The sequence below is a fragment of the Coregonus lavaretus genome, assembly GCF_964263955.1.
Source record: "Coregonus lavaretus genome assembly, chromosome: 28".
NCBI classification, from domain to species: Eukaryota; Metazoa; Chordata; class Actinopteri; order Salmoniformes; family Salmonidae; genus Coregonus; species Coregonus lavaretus.
The window spans coordinates 7,090,864-7,114,415 of record NC_140015.1 but is presented as its reverse complement, the minus strand read 5'-3'; the positions used below and the strand labels follow the sequence as shown (position 1 = coordinate 7,114,415).

At 46.5% G+C, this 23,552-nt stretch overlaps 2 protein-coding genes across 3 annotated transcripts; both read left to right on the top strand.

Annotated features, from left to right (window-relative positions):
* Positions 1-827: 827 nt before the first annotated feature.
* On the top strand, positions 828-2,243 carry LOC311103851 (interferon a3-like; the record flags this gene model as incomplete). Its single annotated transcript, XM_084145488.1, has 5 exons — positions 828-977; positions 1,136-1,207; positions 1,659-1,811; positions 1,941-2,039; positions 2,157-2,243. 5 exons carry the CDS (start codon positions 828-830, stop codon positions 2,241-2,243), a joined length of 561 nt encoding a protein of 186 aa, XP_084001614.1.
* A 15,213-nt stretch (positions 2,244-17,456) lies between these two features.
* LOC311103384 (interferon a3-like) lies at positions 17,457-23,064 on the top strand. 2 transcript variants are annotated; one of them, XM_084144947.1, is made up of 6 exons: positions 17,457-17,831; positions 18,005-18,092; positions 18,389-18,463; positions 18,594-18,743; positions 22,340-22,417; positions 22,769-23,064. In XM_084144947.1, exons 1-6 carry the CDS (start codon positions 17,797-17,799, stop codon positions 22,856-22,858), a joined length of 516 nt encoding a protein of 171 aa, XP_084001073.1. In that variant the 5' UTR covers positions 17,457-17,796; the 3' UTR covers positions 22,859-23,064. The 2 variants fall into 2 exon arrangements, with proteins under 2 accessions (XP_084001073.1, XP_084001072.1); XM_084144946.1 differs by lacking the exon at positions 17,457-17,831 and having other exon boundaries at positions 17,856-18,092.
* The last annotated feature ends 488 nt before the right edge of the window (positions 23,065-23,552 follow it).

The window sequence follows — 23,552 nt, the reverse complement described above, 5'->3', positions numbered from 1 at the left end:
CAATATAGGCTCCAATTTAAACAGTATTCCCAAGGTCTATACTGGCTGTGCACTGTATATGCTACCAGTGTCTTATTCTGAAAAGCGGGAGCATATAGGATGGGCTCTACAAAAGTATTTCAGACAATCCAAACCCGTTTCTAAAACGAAATAAAGTCATGTTGAGTGTGTAATTGATAGAACCCATCCAAGGTTGATCTGTGTCTTTAAATAGGCAGTTGTGGTCCACAAACCACAATTTCCCTTTAAGCAATTGGTTACAACGTAGTTGGAAACCATAGTTTCTGTGTGCAAATGAAAAGGTGTTGCGTTTGCAAAGACAATATAAAATGCTATTGTTTTCGAAGTCAAAGGCCAAACTCAGTTTTGTTCTATATGGTGATATTTATGTAGGCCGTAGTCTGAATAAAATGGATTCACATTTCCATTTTTTTTATTAATATTTTTTTTCCTGGTTGATAGGCCAATATTTCATGAAAAAATAGCAAATAAATCAAGAATGTAACAATTATCTGAGAGATGCACCTGTCCTTTCGGTGCATTTTTTCCAGACGGAAAACAATATTCTCAGGTATGAAAGTGTATGGGGACTTCCACCTTTCACTTTTGGAACACCGTGCAGAATCTTTGTATAAATGATCGACACAGGTTGGAGCATGGCAGAACTCGGGAATTGGAGAAATTGTTCGATTAGGAAGACCTTTATCTCTTTATCCTTTGGGGAAAATATTTTTTTTTTTGTCGGAATTATACAAAGTAGGCTATCTTTCGGAAGTGCACCACGGTTGATTGGGACAGACCGAGAACTACAGTAGACCTTCGCTAAAATGGGTTCAATCAACCTTTGGATGTTCTTGGTCCTGACGATTTGCACCTGGAATAAAACCATCGGATGCACTTGGATGAGGACACTGCCTCGGTCTCCGAGCATGTTCCAAGTGTTCAGCAAAAACACCATAACGATGCTTCAGAAAATGGTAGGCTATGCGGTAATGTTTATTCACTTGTTCCTGGTCATTGGGCTGTTGTCATCTTTTCAACATTTCACGTGCTGCTATGTTTCATTTATTTCCCTGACTCCTTTATGTACAGTAATAATAATGCCATATTTTGTTTAAATTTTTTGGCATCTCAGGGTCATGAAGTCTCTCGAGAAACTCAGATCACTTTCCCTGACAAGCAATACAGACAAGTAGATAATTTCAAGGTAAGAAATATGCATAGCCTACACTCTTAAAAAAAGGTTTTGTTCTATCCATAACCTTTTTTTCTAAGAGTTTACAGTGAATTCGGAAAGTATTCAGACCCCTTAACTTTTTCCACATTTTGTTACGTTACAGCCTTATTCTAAAATGTATTACATTGTTTTTTCCCCACATCAATCTGCACACAATACCCCATAAAGATTAAGCAAAAACTGTTTTTTATTTTTAATAAATTTGCAAAAATGTCTGAAAACATGTTTTGGCTTTGGCATTATGGGTTATTGTGATGAAACAAATAGATATTGAATCAATTTTAGAATAAGGCTGTAACGTAACAAAATGTGCAAATAGTGATGGGGTCTGAATATAATTAGGTTATAATGAATATGCAATTTGCTTAGATTTGCCTTCAATTCATAAGGCATGTACTAATACAAAGCCCTCTTCTTCTAGGCTGACGAACAGATTGTCTTCATTTCGCAAACTCTGAAAGCTATAAAGAAATTGTACAGCAGTGGCAAATATGAGTCCACCGCCTGGGACCAGAAAGGAGTTGACAGGTTTATGAATGACCTGCATCGCCAGACCTCGGAGCTAGACCAATGCGTATGTAATTTCTCCTCTTAACATTAATGCAAAAAGGAAAACATTATCCTATCCTATTCGATTATAAAATAAGGTGGCTACATGTTAAATACATCACAATATTAAAATATTTGTATTTTGTTCCAACAGGTAAAGGCTATGAAAACTAGACTATCAAAATATGTCAAAAGAGTGAACAAAAAGATGAGCCTTCACTTCAAGTTCCTTAACAATTACTTGAAACGCGAGGTAGGTTGATCCATTTGTCTTACAAAGAGAGTACATTCACCAAATCTGGATGTATGTATGTGATGATAAAACGTGTGTCTATTCTAAAATCTTAATAATTGTATTTAATTCATGCAGAAACACAGCGCAAGCGGCTGGGAAGACGTAAGGACAGTTGTGCTGGCACACCTACGAAGACTAGACACAACATTAAGTAGCCAATGAGCATTATGTATTATTTATTTACATGTTAATTTATTTGTTTTTGAACGTATTCATTTATTGTGTTGTAATGTATTCACAACTCTGTGGAGTAAAACATTTTTTATACTGAATAATTATGTGATTGATTTAGGCTATACACAACGTAACAATGTTTTAGTGCATTTATTGTTGTACTTATGAAGGCCATTGCATACTGTATTTATTATTGCAACCTGATACGAAATGTGTGTTATTGTAATGATGAAATATATTATAATTAAATAAATGTGGCCTCTACATCTGAAATCTATTTTAATAAAATCTAATGTAATTTGTTGCATACACATATTTAGCAGATATTATAGCGGTGTCGCGAAATGCTTGTGTTCCTAGCTCTACCAGTGCAGTAATATCGAACAATACACAACAATACACACAAATCTAAAAGTAAAAGAATGGACATTAAATGTAAATGTAAAATGACATAAGAAATATATAAATATTAGGATGAGCAATGTCGGAGTGTCGGAGTCCGGAGTGTATATATGTACACTACCGGTCAAAAGTTTTAGAACACCTACTCATTCAAGCGTTTTTCTTTATTTTTACTATTTTCTACATTGTAGAATAATAGTGAAGACATCAAAACTATGAAACAACACATATGGAATCATGTAGTAACCAAAAAATTGTTAAACAAATCAAAATATATTTTATATTTGAGATTCTTCAAATAGCCACCCTTTGCCTTGATGACAGCTTTGCACACGCTTGGCATTCTCTCAACCAGCTTCACCTGGAATGTTTTTCCAACAGTCTTGAAGGAGTTCCCACATGTGCTGAGCACATTATTCCATATGTGTTATTCTACAATGTAGAAAATAGTAAAAATAAAGAAAAACCCTTGAATGAGTAGGTGTTCTAAAACTTTTGACCGGTAGTGTATGTGAAGAATATTTGGATGGAATAGTATAGGTACAGCAATAGTTGAATAGGATGGCCTTAACTAGAATATAGTACATACACATGAAATGGGTAAAACAGTATGTGAACGTTATTAAGGTGACCAGTGTTCCATATCTACAGTGGGGGGAAAAAGTATTTAGTCAGCCAACAATTGTGCAAGTTCTCCCACTTAAAAAGATGAGAGAGGCCTGTAATTTTCATCATAGGTACACGTCAACAATTTTTTCCAGATAATCACATTGTAGGATTTTTAATGAATTTATTTGCAAATATTGGTGGAAAATAAGTATTTGGTCACCTACAAACAAGCAAGATTTCTGGCTCTCACAGACCTGTAACTTCTTCTTTAAGAGGCTCCTCTGGCCTCCACTCGTTACCTCTATTAATGGCACCTGTTTGAACTTGTTATCAGTATAAAAGACACCTGTCCACAACCTCAAACAGTCACACTCCAAACTCCAATATGGCCAAGACCAAAGAGCTGTCAAAGGACACCAGAAACAAAATTGTAGACCTGCACCAGGCTGGAAAGACTGAATCTGCAAAAGGTAAGCAGCTTGGTTTGAAGAAATCAACTGTGGGAGCAATTATTAGGAAATGGAAGACATACAAGACCACTGATAATCTCGCTCGATCTGGGGCTCCACGCAAGATCTCACCCCGTGGGGTCAAAATGATCACAAGAACGGTGAGCAAAAATCCCAGAACCACACGGGGGGACCTAGTGAATGACCTGCAGAGAGCTGGGACCAAAGTAACAAAGCCTACCATCAGTAACACACTACGCCGCCAGGGACTCAAATCCTGCAGTGCCAGACGTGTCCCCCTGCTTAAGCCTGAAGTTTGCTAGAGTGCATTTGGATGATCCAGAAGAGGATTGGGAGAATGTCATATGGTCAGATGAAACCAAAATAGAACTTTTTGGTAAAAACTCAACTCGTCGTGTTTGGAGGACAAAGAATGCTGAGTTGCATCCAAAGAACACCATACCTACTGTGAAGCATGGGGGTGGAAACATCATGCTTTGGAGCTGTTTTTCTGCAAAGGGACCAGGACGACTGATCCGTGTAAAGGAAAGAATGAATGGGCCATGTATCGTGAGATTTTGAGTGAAAACCTCCTTCCATCAGCAAGGGCATTGAAGATGAAACGTGGCTGGGTCTTTCAGCATGACAATGATCCCAAACACACCGCCCGGGCAACGAAGGAGTGGCTTCGTAAGAAGCATTTCAAGGTCCTGGAGTGGCCTAGCCAGTCTCCAGATCTCAACCCCGTAGAAAATCTTTGGAGGGAGTTGAAAGTCCGTGTTGCCCAGCGACAGCCCCAAAACATCACTGCTCTAGAGGAGATCTGCATGGAGGAATGGGCCAAAATACCAGCAACAGTGTGTGAAAACCTTGTGAAGACTTACAGAAAACGTTTGACCTGTGTCATTGCCAACAAAGGATATATAACAAAGTATTGAGAAACTTTTGTTATTGACCAAATACTTATGAGGATTTTTTCCCCCTCATTTTGTCTGTCATAGTTGACGTGTACCTATGATGAAAATCACAGGCCTCTCTCATCTTTTTAAGTGGGAGAACTTGCACAATTGGTGGCTGACTAAATACTTTTTTTTCCCACTGTATGTACTGTACATAGGGTAGCAGCCTCTAAGGTGCAGGGATGAGTAATCGGGATGTAGCCGGCTAGTGACAGTGACTAAGCTCAGGGCAGGTTGCTGGGTGGAGGCCGGCTAGTGATGGCTATTTAACAGTCTGATGACCTTAATCTAACATATTTACATGTAGGCCTAATAAAAATGGCATTGGTTAGGACTGATGATGTCACATGTGGTAGACAGGGTTTTTGTGACTTAACTTGGTAGCACAAGTCTGCCCAGTAAGCAAAATGACTTTGAAAAGACGTCCAAAATAAGTTAGGTTCATTCTAGGTTCTGAATGAAAGTTGAAAATACCTATTTTCCGGTCGTTTAAAAAATATATTTTCCAGATGTTGAAAGTAGAAAATATATATTTTCTGGAATAGAAAATACATATTTTCTGGACGTTGAAAATAAGTATTTTCCGGAAGTAGAAATTAGTTAAATTTTTGGTTCTGAATGAAAGTTGAAAATACATATTTTCTGGACATTTAAAATACATATTTTCTGGATGTTGAAAATACGTATTTTCTGGACATTGAAATCTGGTTCATTTTCGGTTCTGAATGAACGTTGAAAATATGTCATTTACAGATGTTGAAAATATGTATTTTTTTGGTCATTGAATCAATGGCCAAATTTCAACTGCACATACATTCTCAATTAAGTAAGCATTATCTCACTATAATACATTTTGAATCCATTTAATATAGGAAAGAAGAGCCAACTGAAGATTGCAACATAGAATATTCATTATTGCTCCCATCTGTCACATGCACTTATGTTAGCTAAGTATTCAGACCCTTTACTCAGTACTTGGTTGAAGCACCTTTGGCAACAATTACAGACTCAAGTATTTTTGGGTATGACGCTATAAGCTTGGCACACCTGTATTTGGGGAGTTTCTCCCATTCTTCTCTGCAGATCTTCTCAAGCTCTGTCAGGTAGGATGGGGAGGGTCGTTGCACAGCTATTTTCAGGTCTCTCCAGTTGAATGCACTGTAAGTCGCTGTAGATAAAAGCGTCTGCTGAATGACCAAAACGTAATGAGCTGTGCCCCCCAAAAAGTACACATTTGGCTGGTCCGGACCGTTGCTTCCCTCCGGTGCTCTGATTCGCCGGTCTACTGAGCCACCGGTCTGAGCGCACCACATCGGCAACACCGGAATGGAAACCCAACGCACCCTAATCATCTCCAGCGCACCTGCATCATCTCATCATCTCATCACCACCCCTATACAGCCCTGGACTGTTCAGTGTTGTGTTGTGTGTGATTGTTAGTGTCTTGTTGTGTACGCGCTCTTTGTTGTACTCTTGTTTAGTAAACCTTTACATTGTTGATTCCTGCGTCTGGGTCCTGCCTCTTCGTATCCTCAGTACTCGTCACAGAATCACACACCAATCACGAAAATGGATGCAGCAGGTAATCATCCTGGAGTTTCCCAGCGCCTCGACCAGCACCAGCAGCAGATTGCCCAGCTCAACGCCACCATGCAGGAAGTGCTTCAAATGCTTCATAAACTGACCATCACTCCGGTTCCACCTCAGGGAGCGGCAAGTGCACCCAGTCCACCTCCTCCCGTGCTATCATCAATGTCTGAGGGACCCCTTGCCCTGCCGGAGCGCTATGACGGGAAAACGACAAAATTTAGAGGCTTCCCGCTACAGGTTTCACTGTATCTGGCGCGTCAGCGTGGGGCATCTCCATCGGACCAAGCCAGGATAGCGCTGGTGATTTCGCAACTGAAGGGAAAGGCGCTGGATTGGGCCACAGCAGTCTGGGAAGGAGGCGAGGCCGCGGCGCTTCCCTACTCCACCTTCCTCGCTCGATTCAGGGTGGTGTTCGATCATCCCACGGAGGGAAAGGACGGGGGTGAGCGTCTCCTCCGGCTACAACAGGGAGAGGGGGCCGCATTCGAGTAAGCCCTGAGCTTTCGCACAGTGGTGGCGTCTTCCGGCTGGAATGAGAATGCTCTGCGCACAGCCTTCAGGAGAGGCTTACGGGAGGACATCACGACGGAACTTGCATGTCGGGACGACGAGATGGACCTTGATACCCTCATCGCCACGTCCATTCGTCTTGACGACATGTTGAGAGACCGACAGAGTTTACAACACCTCCCGGAGCCTCGACGCTCACCCCATCTGAGCTATGGAAGCCGCCTTGCCTCTGAGTCCTCACCCATGGTGGTGGGAAGCACACCAACACCACCACGGTCCACAGATCTCCTGGCGGCTCCCTATCTAGGTGGTATGACTCCCGTCGCCGCTCCGTGAATGTTCTGTCACCAAACCATTGTTTTTAGTTCCCCTAACGGTGAATGGTTCTTCCTTCTCTTTGCCTTCCACAGCAATGATATATTCTGGATGAGCGGGGAACCTTATAGATAGGGAGCTGGTCTCTGAATGGGGGTTGCCCACCGTGCCACTGCCTTCTCCGCTACACGTCACCTCGCTGGACAATAAACCACTTGAATCAGGCACCATTACGCACGTCACTCTCCCCATCACCATCACCATTCCCACACTACCGGAGCACTACGAGGAGCTGTCCTTCCACATCGTCACGTCACCCCTTCACCGGATCGTCTTGGGATTGCCCTGGCTCAGACTACACAACCCTACCATCAATAGGATCACCAAGAGGATCACAGCCTGGTCCCCCTCATGCCGGAGGACCTGCCTGCCGGTGGTATTCCACGAGTCCGGAGTCCGCCCTCCAGCCCATCATTCCACATGAGTATGCAGATCTCTCCGACGTCTTCTCTGCCTCCAAGGCTAAGTGTCTCCCTCCTCACAGGCCCTGGGACTGCGCCATTGACCTGCTGGAGGGACAACACCCCCCGAAGAGTCGCATTTACTCCCTCTCCATAGTGGAGACTGAGGCCATGGAGAAGTATGTGGCGGAGACCCTGAAACAGGTTCATCAGACGCTCTACCTCACCTGCCTCCGCCAGCTTCTTCGTGGTCAAAAAAGACGGAGGACTGAGGCCGTGCATTGACTACTTGGGGTTGAACGCAGTCACCACCAAGTACCGGTACCACCTCCCTCTGGTTCCATCGGCCATCGAGCAGCTGCGAGGGGCCAGGTACTTTACCAAGTTGGACCTGAGGAGTGCCTACAATCTGATCCGAATCCGGGAAGGAGACGAGTGGAAGACGGCATTCAGCACTACCTCAGGCCACTATGAATACAGCGTCATGCCCTACGGCCTCGCCAACGCACCTTCCGTGTTCCAGTCCTTCGTCAATGACGTGTTCCGAGAATTCCACCAACAGGCCATCTCCTTCCTGGGATACAGGATCAGTCCTCAGGGGGTGTTCATGGAAAGAGCGAAGACAGACACTGTCAGGTCATGGCCAGTCCCCACCACCATCAAGGGCCTGCAGAGCTTTCTGGGCTTCGCAAATTTCCACCGGCGTTTCATCAGGTCCTTCAGCTCCATAGCCGCCCCGCTCACCTCTCTCCTTAAGGGTGGTCCTCAGAAGCTGGCCTGGAACCCTGAGGCTGACGCTGCCTTCAAGAGGCTGAATGAGAGGTTAATCTCAGCGCTCCTCCAAAAACACCCAGATCCAGCTCGTCCTTTCATCCTGGAGGTGGTCGCATCTGAGGAGGGCGTGGGTGGGATCCTCTCCCAGCGGCAAGGTAAGCCAGAGAAAATGTATCCCTGTGCCTTTTTCTCGAAAAAGCCTACCCCCGCAGAGAGGAACTATGGAGTTGGAGACAGGGAGCTTTTGGCGGTGGTCCTCGCTCTGAAGGAATGGAGACACTGGCTGGAGGATGCAGTCCATCCATTCCGGATTCTCACTGACCACCGGAATTTGGAGCACATATGGGCAGCGAAACCGATGAACTCTCGTCAAGACTGGTGGACCCAAATTCTTACTCGCTTTCAGTTTATTCTGTCCTACCACCCAGGATCCCAGAATGTGAAAGCCGACGCACTCTCCAGGATGCACCATACAGAAGAAAGGAAGGATCTGGAGGGTCCTATCCTGCCTCCGTCTCCAACTGCGCCTGCCAACTGTCTCTGAGGTCCTGTTCCAACAGGTCTTCCGGCATTATGGACTTCCGGAGGACATCGGACCGTGGCCCCCAATTCACCTCACGAGTGTGGAAGGCTTTCCTGGAGAAGATCGGAGCCATGGCCAGCCTCAATTCCGGGTATAGGCCTCAGTCGAATGGGCAGGTGGAGCGCATGAACCAGGAGCTGGGGATGTTTCTTCGTTGCCACTGTCAGGACCGGCAGGGTGAGTGGGCGAGGTTTCTTCCCTGGGCAGAATATGCCCACAACTCCCTCGTTCACTCCTCCATGGGGCTCACTCCCTTCCACTGCGTCCTGGGGTACCAGCCGGCCCTGGCCCCTTGGACACCCAGCCAGACCGATGCGCCCGCTGTTGACGAGTGGCTCCGCAAGGCCGGACAGGTCTGTGACGCTGCCCATGTCCATCTCCAGAGGGCCTTTCGTCGGCAGAAGGACCAAGCCGACCGCCACCGCAGTGAGGCCCCCGTATTCCAGCCTGGTGATCGTGTCTCGCTGTCCACTAAAAACCTCCCTCTCTTCCTGCCCTGCAAGAAACTGAGCCCCCGGTTTGTGGGGCCGTTTAAGGTCCTCCAGTGGATAAATGAGGTATCGTACCGGCTGCTCCTTCCCCCTCACTACCGTGTCTCAACCACTTTTCATGTGTCTCTCCTCAGGCCGGTGGTTCCTGGTCCTCTGGCGGACGCCGCCCCCCGGGGTACGCCCCCTCCGCCCCTGGACATTGACGGGAGTCTGGCGTATGCGGTGAGGGACCTGCTGGACTCTCCTCGTCCTCGGGGTCGTCCTCCTGGCTGGCGACGTCCTGCGGAGGGAGCCGCGCAACCGGGGGGAGGGGGGGGGATTCTGTCACGTCTCCTCCCGTTGCTCCCCTCCGGCGCTCTGATTCGCCAGTCTACTGAGCCACTGGTCTGAGCGCACCACCTCGGCAACACCAGAATGGAAACCCAATGCACCCTAATAACCTCCAGCGTACCTGCACCTCATCATCTCATCACCACCCCTATATAGCCCTGGACTGTTCAGTGTTGTGTTGTGTGTGATTGTTAGTGTCTTGTTGTGTTCTCGCTCTTTGTTGTATTGCTCAGTGTTTAGTAATCCTTTACATTGTTGATTCCTGCGTCTGCGTCCTGCCTCTTCGTATCCTCAGTACTCGTCACAACGGTAGTGTAGAGGACAGTAGAGTTTTATTCAGTATAGTACAGTAGATATTAATTCAGTAGATTACAGTAGAGTTTAATTCAGTACAGTTTAGTACATTAGAGTAAAGTAGGCTACACTATACTGTGCTGTACTCTACTGCACTGAATTATACTTTACTTTTCTTTACTTTACTGCACTGTATGCTGTACTGTAATGAACTGTACTCTACTGTGCTCTACTGTATTGTACGGTACTGTACTGTACACTCTACTGTAATGAACTGTACTCTACTGGTCTCTACTGTACTGTGCTATCCAAACTTGTCCGTGGACGTTGAAATTAAGTCCGGACTTCACAAAAATCAGACCAAATAAAGACGGCCGATCCAGACAGCACCGTGCTTAGTGGGTAGGCATGATGTATCCTGTATACATTGAGATGATGCAGTTTAGACATTGTTTGCTCATTGACGTCTTGCACATTCTAAATTCTACAGTTCTACAGTGGGGAGAACAAGTATTTGATACGCTGCCGATTTTGCAGGTTTTCCTACTTACAAAGCATGTAGAGGTCTGTTGTCACGGTTTCGGCCGAGGCTGCTCCTCTTCCTTGTTCGGGCAGGCTTCGGCGGTCGTCGTCTCCGGAGTACTAGCTGCCACCGTTCTATGTTTCATGTTCATTTGGTTTTGTCTGTTCATAACACCTGTCCCTTATTTGTGTCTTAATTGTTTCCCTATTTAGTTTCGTGTGTTTGGGTCAGGTGTTATGCGTGATTGTTTATTGTCAGCCTGCCTCTGAGAAGTTTATTGTATCTCTCGTTGTTGTTACCCGAGAGCTCGCACTGCGTGCGCTTTTCTTGTTTAGACGCACTGTGTTTTTGTGCGTAATTGTTTGCGCCACCCGGTTGGGTTGGCGACTCATTGTTCACGTGTTTTTGAACATTACTAAAGACGGTTGAAGTCATCCTGTTCCTGCGCTTGATTCCTTCCACGCATCTTACACACCACTCTGACAGAATCACGCATCATCATGGAATCAGCAGGAGAGACCACGCCGACAGCCGAGATGGCTGAACGTCTTCGTGGTCAGGAGGACCGCATCAATCAGGTCTGTCACGCCCTGGAGGGGGTGATGAATACCCTGCACCGATGGGAGACCAGCGGGGTTCCCACACCTCCACGAACCGACCCAGCTCCATCGGTCAGCCCTCCTGTCTCATCTCCGGAACCAAGTGGGATTCGGCTCTCGCTCCCGAGGGCGTACGACGGCTCCACTGCCGGGTGTCAAGGGTTCCTGCTGCAGGTGGAGCTCTACCTCGCCACCGTACACCCGGCGCCCTCGGGACACGAGAGCGTCTCAGCCCTCATCTCCTGTCTCACCGGCAAGGCGTTGGAGTGGGCCAACGCCGAGTGGAGGAGAATGGACGCCGCTACCACGAACTATGCGGAGTTCTCCCGCCGCTTCCGTGCTGTGTTCGACCATCCACCAGAGGGGAAGGCGGCGGGGGAGCGGCTATTCTACCTCCGACAGGGGATGAGGAGCGCCCAGGACTTTGCCTTGGAGTTTCGGACCCTAGCGGCTGATGCAGGGTGGAATGAGCGGGCCCATATCGACCATTTCCGCTGCAGCCTCCGGGAGGACGTCCAGCGAGAGTTGGCGTGCAGGGACACTTCGTTGACTTTCGACCAGCTTGTCGACATGGCCATCCGGCTGGATACCCTGCTCGCCACCCGTGGGCGTCCCGGGAGGGGGGGTTCGCCCATTCCACTCTCCAGCACCTCCGAGCCGAGCCCTATGGAGCTCGGAGGTGCTGGCGCTAGGGAACGGAGGAGGAGGAGCCCGAGGGGACCCGGCCCTTGCACCAACTGTGGTCGTGGAGGGCACACCGCGGCTAGGTGTTGGGGCGGGTTCTCCAGTGAGGGAGAAGGCAGGTCACGCATTGGGGGGTCCACCCAGGTGAGTAGGCGCCCTGCTTACCCAGAGCTTTCTGTCGTGCACCTAACCTTGCCTGTTTGTTTCCCACAGGTTGCACCTCGTTCCCAGCATAAGGCGCTGGTAGATTCAGGCGCAGCTGGGAATTTTGTAGATCGCCAGTTTTGTTTAGAGTTAGGGATCCCTCTCCTTCCAGTGGATAAGCCTTTCCCCGTCCATGCCCTAGATAGCCGTCCGTTAGGGTCTGGGTTGATTAGGGAAGTCACAGCACCCCTTCAGATGATGGCGCAGGAGGGTCATGAGGAGATAATTCAGCTCTATCTGATTGACTCTCCTGCGTATCCGGTAGTGCTGGGTCTTCCCTGGTTGATGACTCATGACCCTATTATTAGGTGGCGAGAGAAAGCTCTTAAAGGGTGGTCTGCTCAATGTGAGGGGCGGTGTCTGGGTGTTTCCATAGGGGCGACCTCGGTGGAGAGTCCGAATCTAATGCCAGCACTGCAGATTCCCCCCGAGTATGAGGATTTGGCACTGGCGTTCAGTAAGACTAGGGCGGCGCAGCTGCCGCCTCATAGACGGGGGGATTGTGCGATAGATCTCCAGTCAGGAGCAGCTCTCCCGCGGAGCCATGTGTATCCCTTGTCTCAAGAGGAGAGAAAGGCTATGGAGACGTACATCTCTGAGTCTCTTAGACAGGGATACATACGGACCTCCGTTTCACCCGCTTCCTCAAGTTTCTTTTTTGTGAAGAAAAAGGATGGAGGTCTGCGCCCGTGTATTGATTACCGCGGTCTCAATCAGATCACAGTGAAGTACAGCTATCCACTTCCTCTGATTGCGACTATGACGGAGTCACTGCACGGTGCGCAGTTCTTTACAAAATTGGATCTTAGGAGCGCATATAACTTGGTGCGCATTCGAGAGGGCGATGAATGGAAGACAGCGTTTAGCACGACTTCCGGACACTACGAGTATCTAGTCATGCCATATGGGTTGATGAATGCTCCCTCAGTCTTCCAATCCTTCGTCGATGAGATTTTCCGGGACATGCAGGGACAGGGAGTAGTTGTGTACATCGACGACATTCTGGTGTATAGCCCTACCCGTGCTGAGCATGTAGCCCTGGTGCGCCGAGTATTGAGGAGGCTGTTGGAGCATGACCTATATGTCAAGGCAGAGAAATGTCTGTTTTTCCAGAAGTCGGTCTCCTTTCTGGGTTACCAGTTATCTGCGTCAGGGGTGAAGATGGAGGTAGACCGGGTGTCAGCTGTGCGTAATTGGCAGACCTCAACCACTGTGAAGGAGGTGCAACGGTTCTTGGGTTTTGCGAATTATTACCGGAGGTTTATCCGGGGTTTTGGACAGGTGGCAGCTCCCATAACGTCTCTGTTAAAGGGGGGTCCGGTGCGCTTGCGGTGGTCAGCTGAGGTGGACAGGGCATTTGGGAGACTGAAGGACCTGTTTACCTCGGCGCCGGTGTTGGCGCATCCGGATCCCTCTTTACCGTTCCAAGTAGAGGTGGACGCGTCAGAGGCCGGGATAGGGGCCGTTCTTTCCCAGCGTTCTGGCACTCCACCTAAACTCCGTCCCTGTGCGTTTTACAGTAAGAAGCTCAGTCCGGCGGAGCGGAATTATGACGTAGGAGACAGGGAGCTGTTAGCCGTGGTACAGGCCCTAAAGGTGTGGCGGCATTGGCTCGAGGGGGCTCAACACCCTTTCCTCATTCTAACTGACCATCGTAACCTGGAGTACATCCGGGCAGCTAGGAGACTGAATCCTCGCCAGGCTCGCTGGACTATGTTCCTAGCCCGGTTTGTGTTTAAAATCACATACATCCCTGGGTCCCAGAACGGGAAGGCAGATGCTCTGTCTCGGCGGTATGACGCAGAGGAGAGGTCAGTTGAGTCCACGCCCATACTACCGGAGTCCTGTCTGGTTGCTCCGGTGGTGTGGGAGGTTGATGGTGAGATCGAGCGGGCGTTACGCACCGACCCGAGTCCTCCACAGTGTCCTGTGGGTCGGACGTACGTTCCGCTCGAGGTACGCGATCGCCTCATTTGTTGGGCTCATACGTCCCCCTCCTCTGGCCATCCGGGTATCGGCCGGACAGTGCACTGCCTTAGCACGAAGTACTGGTGGCCAACGTTAGCTAGGGATGTGAGGATTTATGTCTCCTCCTGTTCGGTGTGTGCCCAGTGTAAGGCGCCCAGACATTTGCCCAGGGGTAAGTTACAACCCCTGCCTATTCCACAACGACCCTGGTCCCACCTCTCGGTGGATTTTGTTACCGACCTTCCCCCCTCACAGGGGAATACTACCATCCTGGTCGTTGTGGATCGGTTCTCTAAGGCCTGTCGTCTCCTTCCCATGCCGGGTCTACCCACTGCCCTACAGACCGCAGAGGCTCTGTTCACCCATGTCTTCCGGCACTACGGGGTACCCGAGGATATAGTGTCTGACCGAGGCCCCCAGTTCACCTCTAGAGTGTGGAGAGCATTTATGGAACGGTTGGGGGTTTCGGTAAGCCTTACCTCGGGTTACCACCCGGAGAGTAATGGGCAGGTTGAACGTGTCAACCAGGACGTGGGTAGGTTTCTGAGGTCATACTGTCAGGGCCGGCCGGAGGAGTGGGCGAGATATGTGCCCTGGGCCGAGATGGCACAGAACTCTCTTCGCCACTCCTCCACCCAACTAACCCCTTTTCAGTGTGTATTAGGGTACCAGCCGGTTCTGGCACCATGGCATGAGAGCCAGATCGAGGCCCCCGCTGTGGATGAGTGGGTGCGGCGCTCGGAGGAGACGTGGGACGCTGCACACGTCCATCTGCAGCGTGCCATACGTCGACAGAAGACGAGCGCCGACCTACACCGCAGTGAGGGGCCAGTGTACGCACCTGGAGATCGAGTCTGGCTCTCAACCAGAAACCTGCCCCTCCGCCTGCCCTGCCGGAAGCTGGGTCGGCGGTTTGTGGGGCCATTTAAAGTCCTGAGGAGATTGAACGAGGTGAGTTATAGGTTAGAACTACCTGTTGATTACAAAAATATTAACCCCTCGTTCCATGTGTCTCTCCTCAGGCCGGTGGTAGCTGGTCCACTCCAGGACTTTGAGATTGAGGAGACTCCTCCGCCCCCGTTGGACATCGAGGGGGCTCCGGCGTACACCGTGAGGTCCATCCTGGATTCTAGACGCCGGATGGGGGGTCTTCAATATCTCGTGGAGTGGGAGGGGTACGGTCCGGAGGAGCGGTGCTGGGTGCCAAGGAGGGACGTATTAGACCAGTCCCTACTGAACGATTTCCATCGGGGTCATCCTGCGCGACCTGCTCCGCGTCGTCCGGGTCGTCCCCGAGCTCCGGGTCGGCGCACGGCTGGAGCCGCGCGTCAAGGGGGGGGTACTGTCACGGTTTCGGCCGAGGCTGCTCCTCTTCCTTGTTCGGGCAGGCTTCGGCGGTCGTCGTCTCCGGAGTACTAGCTGCCACCGTTCTATGTTTCATGTTCATTTGGTTTTGTCTGTTCATAACACCTGTCCCTTATTTGTGTCTTAATTGTTTCCCTATTTAGTTTCGTGTGTTTGGGTCAGGTGTTATGCGTGATTGTTTATTGTCAGCCTGCCTCTGAGAAGTTTATTGTATCTCTCGTTGTTGTTACCCGAGAGCTCGCACTGCGTGCGCTTTTCTTGTTTAGACGCACTGTGTTTTTGTGCGTAATTGTTTGCGCCACCCGGTTGGGTTGGCGACTCATTGTTCACGTGTTTTTGAACATTACTAAAGACGGTTGAAGTCATCCTGTTCCTGCGCTTGATTCCTTCCACGCATCTTACACACCACTCTGACATCTGTAGTTTTTATCATAGGTACACTTCAACTGTGAGAGACGGAATCTAAAACAAAAATCCAGAAAATCACATTGTATGATTTTTAAATAATTCATTTGCATTTTATTGCATGACATAAGTATTTGATCACCTACCAACCAGTAAGAATTTCGGCTCTCACAGACCTGTTAGTTATCTTTAAGAAGCCCTCCTGTTCTACACTCATTACCTGTATTAACTGCACCTGTTGGAACTCGTTACCTGTATAAAAGACACCTGTCAACACACTCAATCAAACAGACTCCAACCTCTCCTCAATGGCCAAGACCAGAGAGCTGTGTAAGGACATCAGGGATAAAATTGTAGAGATGCACAAGGCTGGGATGGGCTACAGGACAATAGGCAAGCAGCTTGGTGAGAAGGCAACAACTGTTGGCGCAATTATTAGAAAATGGAAGAAGTTCAAGATGACGGTCAATCACCCTCGGTCTGGGGCTCCATGCAAGATCTCACCTCGTGGGGCATCAATGATCATGAGGAAGGTGAGGGATCAGCCCAGAACTACACGGCAGGACCTGGTCAATGACCTGAAGAGAGCTGGGACCACAGTCTCAAAGAAAACCATTAGTAACACACTACGCCGTCATGGATTAAAATCCTGCAGCGCACGCAAGGTCCCCCTGCTCAAGCCAGCGCATGTCCAGGCCCGTCTGAAGTTTGCCAATGACCATCTGGATGATCCAGAGGAGGAATGGGAGAAGGTCATGTGGTCTGATGAGACAAAAATAGAGCTTTTTGGTCTAAACTCCACTCGCCGTGTTTGGAGGAAGAAGAAGGATGAGTACAACCCCAAGAACACCATCCCAACCGTGATGCATGGAGGTGGAAACATCATTCTTTGGGGATGCTTTTCTGCAAAGGGGACAGGACGACTGCACCGTATTGAGGGGAGGATGGATGGGGCCATGTATCGCGAGATCTTGGCCAACAACCTCCTTCCCTCAGTAAGAGCATTGAAGATGGGTCGTGGCTGGGTCTTCCAGCATGACAATGACCCGAAACACACAGCCAGGGCAACTAAGGAGTGGCTCCGTAAGAAGCATCTCAAGGTCCTGGAGTGGCCTAGCCAGTCTCCAGACCTGAACCCAATAGAAAATCTTTGGAGGGAGCTGAAAGTCCGTATTGCCCAGCGACAGCCCCGAAACCTGAAGGCTCTGGAGAAGGTCTGTATGGAGGAGTGGGCCAAAATCCCTGCTGCAGTGTGTGCAAACCTGGTCAACACCTACAGGAAACATATGATAGGAAATAAATCAATGCCAAGATTTGACCTTGCATAGTCATTCAAAAACGGTCACCACACTATGACACACACACACACACATTCACACACACACACACACAACAGTAGGTTATAGCTCTGTCAAAACTATTCATTATAGGGAAAATATCCCTGATATCGTAGCCTATACCAAGGAACTATAGTCACCTATTATTTTTCATTTTCCCCTTTTAAAGAAAACGACAAATAGAAAGTTCCAACAAATCAGGTAGTCGTTGCTTGTCAACATTGCATCACCAGCAGACAACAGTAGGGTGAAAGTTGGTTACGTCATTGTGAAAATGATAGTTGAGAGATTGAGGTAGTGAAGCTGACGTCTCCCATTCACTTTTCATTTGTAGCGCAACAGCAGAGGACTTGCCGGAGCTGTGGAACAATATTTCGGACTAACTTTGAACGAAACCAACTAAATTAATGTCTTATATGGCTACATTTGTTAAGAAGTGTGGGTTTTATTTCGACTTCGACGAATTTGTTATCAGACTTTTTTAAATCTGTTCACGCGAAATTATTAGCAGTTGAAAGCATAGCTCGTGAATAGCCTATTCTCGCTAATAGCCTAGCCGATATCTACATTTAATAATGTTATCGTGTTGTTCAACTATCATTCAACGCTGATTTCAAGGAGAATGTGTATAGATTTATTGGGATTTGGTCGTCCAGAAGACGGAGCAGGCATGGAATTCCTATGGCTGCATGTGTAGTCTGGAAAGTGAAAGTCCCCTTCTCCGGTAGGTTGATCGGGGGAAATTCTCCATACAGTTTTCCCTTTCCCAACTCCACATAAAACTACTTAACACAGGCAAGATGTTCAAACTCATGTGGAAAACTAAGAGCGAAACAAACTGCTATTTACAATGTATACAATGCAGAGTTGGACGTGTATTTTTCTTATTATTTGCAGTATGCAGAGCGTGTGTCATTGCTGTGACTGGATCCGACACCACTACGGACACTTGAGCGCAGAATACCTTTCCCTGCTGGACCAGATGGTGAGTTATCAGCACGCTGTAAGAGCAGACTGAATGCATGTATTAAGGACAGCAAAACAACCAACCAAGTAAAATAGTAATACGTTTCATGTTTAGCCTCTTTGTCAGAAAACTGTTAGCCTATATTTGAATAGCCATAGTAAAAGGGCGCTAAGGCTATAGTGACAGAGATATCAAGAGAGGCTATCTACATTAGGCCTACTGTACTTGCAGTATAAGCTATACTTTATGTCAGTCTTGATTGTTCTTGAAGTATTTGACACGTGACTTAACATACTATATTGATTGTTTTCCAGGGAGGAGATATCACAAAGCAGAATGCCCCTGTCTTTTTCCCAACATCACTTTACAGACACATAGATGATGCTGAGGTAAAGACTTGAATTTTGACTCATCATGTTCTGATATGCTTTGGTATAGCAGTCTTGACCCAATGTTATATTGATGCCATAACGGAAGCCTATACTGTTTCTAATATTTGTTTTATATCATCCTGTGGAGTTTGAGGACAAAGTCAGGTTCCTGAACGAGACCATCTATGAAATCACAAAACTGTTTGATGGGAATATGAATGCTGTCACCTGGGACAAGAAAAACCTGGATGATTTCCTCAACATTCTTGAACGCCAATTTGAGAACCTTAATTCCTGTGTAAGTAACGAGTCTATTTTAAAGTATAATCACTGTTGAGGTCAGGGCTCTCCAACCCTGTTCATGGAGAGCTACCCTCCTGTAGGTTTTCGCTCCAACCCCAGTTGTAACTAACCTGATTCAGTTTATCAAGCAGCTAATTAATCAGGTGTGCTAGATTAGGACTGGAGTGAAAACCTAAAGGACGGTATCTCTCCAGGAACAGGGTTGGAGGGCCCTGTTTTAGGTGTAGCCTACTAACTCTAGAAGTGAACAAATCTACGTATGAAGTGCAACCCCTTGACTTCTTCCACATGTTACGTTACAGCCTTATTCTAAAATGGATTAAATTGTTTTTTCCCCTCATCAATCTACACACAATACCCCATAATGACAAAGGAAAAACCGTGTTTTAGAAATGTTTGCAAATGTCTTAACAGTAAGAAATGGAAATATCACATTTACATAAGTATTCAGACCCTTTACTCAGTACTTTGTTGAAGCACCTTTGACAGCGATTACAGCCTTGAGTCTTCTTGGGTATGATGCTACAAGCTTGGCACACCTGTATCTGCAGATCCTCTCAAGCTCTGTCAGGTTGGATAGGGAGCATTGCTGCACAACTATAGTGGCTTGCGAAAGTTTTCACCCTCCTTGGCATTTTTCCTATTTTGTTGCCTTACAACCTGGAATTAAAATGGATTTTGGGGGTGGGTTGTATCATTTGATTTACACAACATGCCTACCACTTTGAAGATGCAAAATATGTTTTATTGTGAAACAAACAAGAAATAAGACATAAAAATAGAAAACTTGAGCGTGCCTATCTATTCAACCCCCCAAAGTCAATACTTTGTAGAGCCACCTTTTACAGCAATTACAGCTGCAAGTCTCTTGGGGTATGTCTCTATAAGCTTGGCACATCTAGCCATTGTGATTTTGCCCATTCTTCAAGGCAAAACTGCTCCAGCTCCTTCAAGTTGGATGGGTTCCGCTGGTGTACAGCAATCTTTAAGTCATGCCCCAGATTCTCAATTGGATTGAGGTCTGGGCTTTGACTAGGCCATTCCAAGACATTTAAATGTTTCCCCTTAAACCACTCGAGTGTTGCTTTAGCAGTATGCTTAGGGTCATTGTCCTGCTGGAAGGTGAACCTCCGTTCCAGTCTCAAATCTATGGAAGACTGAAACAGGTTTCCCTCAAGACTTTCCCTGTATTTAGCGCCATCCATCATTCCATCAATTCTGATCAGTTTCCCAGTCCCTGCCGATGAAAAACATCCCCACAGCATGGTGTTCTCGGGGTGATGAGAGGTGTTGGGTTTGCGCCAGACATAGCGTTTTCCTTGATAGCCAAAAAGCTCAATTTTAGTCACATCTGACCAGAGTACCTTCTTCCATATGTTTAGGGAGTCTGCCACATGCCTTTTGGCGAACACCAAACGTGTTTGCTTATTTTTTTCTTTAAGCAATGGCTTTTTTCTGGCCACTCTTCCGTAAAGCCCGGCTCTATGGAGTGTACGGCTTAAAGTGGTCCTATGGACAGATGCTCAAATCTCCGCTGTGGAGCTTTGCAGCTCCTTCAGGGTTATCTTTGGTCTCTTTGTTGCCTCTCTGATTAATGCCCTCCTTGCCTGGTCCATTAGTTTTGGTGGGCGGCCCTCTCTTGGCAGGTTTGTTGTGGTGCCACATTCTTTCCATTTTTTTTACAATGGATTTTATGGTGCTCCGTGGGATGTTCAACGTTTCTAATATTTTTTTTATAACCAACCCTGATCTGTACTTCTCCACAACTTTGTCCCTGACCTGTTTGGAGAGCTCCTTGGTCTTCATGGTGCCGCTTGCTTGGTGGTGCCCCTTGATTAGTGGTGTTTCAGACTCTGGGGCCTTTCAGAACAGGTGTATATATACTGAGATCATGTGACACTTAGATTGCCTACATGTGGACTTTATTTAACTAGTTGTGTGACTTCTGAAGGTAATTGGTTGCACAATATCTTATTTAGGGGCTTCATAGCAAAAGGGGTGAATACATATGCATGCACCACTTTTCTGTGATTTATTTTGTAGAATTCTTTTGAAACAAGTAATTTTTTTTCATTTCACTTCACCAATTTAGACTATTTTGTGTATGTCCATTACATGAAATCCAAATAAAAATCAATTTAAATTACAGGTTGTAATCCAACAAAATAGGAAAAAACGCCAAGGGGGACTATTTTCAGGTCTCTCCAGAGATGTTCGATCGGGTCTCGCTCAAGTCTGGGCTCTGGCTGGGCCAATCAAGAACATTCAGAGACCTTTCCCGAAGCCACTCCTGCATTGTCTTGGCTGTGTGTTTAGGGTCGTTGTCCTGTTGGAAGGTGAACCTTCGCCCCAGTCTGAGGTCCTGAGAGCTCTGGAGCAGGTTTTAATCAAGGATCGCTCTGCCGCTGAAAAACATCCCCACAGCATGATGCTTCCACCACCATACTTCACCATAGGGATGGTGCCAGGTTTCCTCCAGATGTGACCCTTGGCATTCAGGCCAAAGAGTTAAATATTGGTTTCATCAGACCAGAGAATCTAGTTTCTCATGGTCTGAGAGTCCTTTAGGTGCCTTTTGGCAAACTCCAAGCGGGCTGTCATGTGCCTTTTACTGAGTAATGGCTTCCGTCTGGCCACTCTACCATAAAGGCCTGATTGGTGGAGTACTGCAGAGATGGTTGTCCTTCTGGAAGATTCTCCCATCTCCACAGAGGAAATCTGGAGCTCTATCAGAGTGACCATCGGGTTCTTGGCCACCTCCTTGCCCAAGGCCCTTCTCCCCTGGTTGCTCAGTTTGGCAGGGTGGCCAGCTCTAGGAGAGTCCTGGTGGTTCCAAAGTTCTTCCATTTAATAATGATGGAGGCCATTGTTTTCTTGGGGACCTTCAATGCTGCAGACATTTTTTGGTACCCTTACCCAGATCTGTGCCTCGACACAATCTTGTCTCAGAGCTCTACGGACAATTCCTTTGACCTCAGGGCTTGGTTTTTGCTCTGACATGCACTGTCAACTGTGGTACCTTATATAGACAGGTGTGTGCCTTTCAAAATCATGCCCAATCAATTGATTTTACCTCAGGTGGACTTCACCTGTAGAAACATCTCAACGATGATCAATGGAAACAGGATTCACCTCAGCTCAATTATGAGTCTCATAGCAAAGGGTCTGAATACTTATGTAAATAAGGTATTTCTGTTTTTGCATTGTCATTATGGGTTATTTTCTGTAGATCGATGAGGAATTTGTTTTCTTTGATACATTTTAGAATAAGGCTGTAACGTAACAAAATGTAGAAAAAGGAAAGGGGTCTGAATATTTTCGAATGTACTGTATATGGGTTATTATAGATTTTGAGCCAGTTTGCAACATCACAAAAATAATACTGCAGCAATGAGAAATGTAGATTATTGCAGATTATAATTAATGGACATTCAAGTTTGATATCTTAAAGTGGAAATTACAAACTTTAGAATCCTTTTTAAACCTTGAATACGCTGTAAGTTTCCATTTCCTGCCGTGCAGGAAAATTCTCATTTAAAAAAGAGGTCGAATTAAGATGACGCTAATGTTTTGTTTAATTTTGTCCAACAGGTATCACCTGCCATGAAACCTGAGAGGAGACTGAAACGGTACTTCAAGAAGTTGAATAGGAAGGTTCTGAGAAAAATGGTGAGTTTGGTTTCGTATGGAAACGTGTTTGATACCTGTAATCAAATTAGTATAAACTAGGCTAGGCTAAACAGGAGCAGGGTTCCTTAAAAAAAATTAGGTTCTGGGGCCATATGTATCAAGAGTCTCAGAGAAGAAGTGCTGATCTAGTATCAGGTCTTCTCTCAGGTCTCCTCTGTCCTCCTATTTATAAAAATCTAAAAGGCAAAACTGATCCTAAATCAGCACTCCTACTCTGAGAAGCTTAATACATACGACACCAATCCTTTCTTTGTTGTTCAAGACAAAATGGTCATTAAATTGCCAAGAAAGTTCACCCCACTAATATTTAAAATGTTCTGTGTTTTTCAGAACTACAGTGCACAGGCGTGGGAGCTCATCAGGAAAGAGACGAAACGTCATCTGCAAAGATTGGATATCCTTGCAGCACAGATGTACTGATCATCCAGACTCATCTCAGAAGCTACGCCCTTACCAGTTTATAAAGCATGAATACAATCATGTGGGACCCTGTTAGTCTATTTATTATATTTAAATCCATAAATTATTGTTTTTTATTTGTATAAATTATTATTTATATTTTGTATTTCCCTTTTGTACCTGTGTTGAACTGAACTGTATTGCCTGTCTACTTGAAAAAAATAATATTGAAATTGTGAATAAAAACGTATTTTGTATAAATTGTCCAAATTTCCTTCTTGTCTAAAACCAATGAGAGTGGATTTATAATATTGAGCAGTCTTATCTAACCATCAGAGGGGATGCACATTCAACTTGTTGCTGATGAGTCACATGATAATTTTTACTTTGAGTTTATGTATTCTTGTAGTATTGTTTCTTTGTGTAATATATTTTTTTATGTGTGATATGACGTGTTTTCACATGGTTTTAGGGACGAGGTTAAATCCAGTAGATAGGTCACTCTTGGTGTCACAAAGTCTGAATGCCAAGGATACCAGGATGTCTAGGGAGCTCACTGGTGTTTATCTTAGAATGACTGATAGATGGAATATCCTGCCTGGGGTACAAGGAGATAACATCAGGGTGGGGAGTGCCAACTGACGGTTACCAGAAGTTGTTGAAGAAATGTGTAAAGGGCTATATAAACTAAGAGATTTCCTTTGTCTAGTAGTTA

What these genes read in the sequence shown, in the direction of transcription:
- LOC311103384 (XM_084144946.1), top strand. Translation starts at nt 17,958, where the DNA reads ATGTATACAATGCAGAGTTGGACGTGTATTTTTCTTATTATTTGCAGT. An exon ending in TTTCCCTGCTGGACCAGATG is followed by an intron (nt 18,093 to 18,388) that starts GTGAGTTATCAG and finishes ATTGTTTTCCAG; the next exon opens with GGAGGAGATATCACAAAGCA. An exon ending in TTGAGAACCTTAATTCCTGT is followed by an intron (nt 18,744 to 22,339) that starts GTAAGTAACGAG and finishes TTTGTCCAACAG; the next exon opens with GTATCACCTGCCATGAAACC.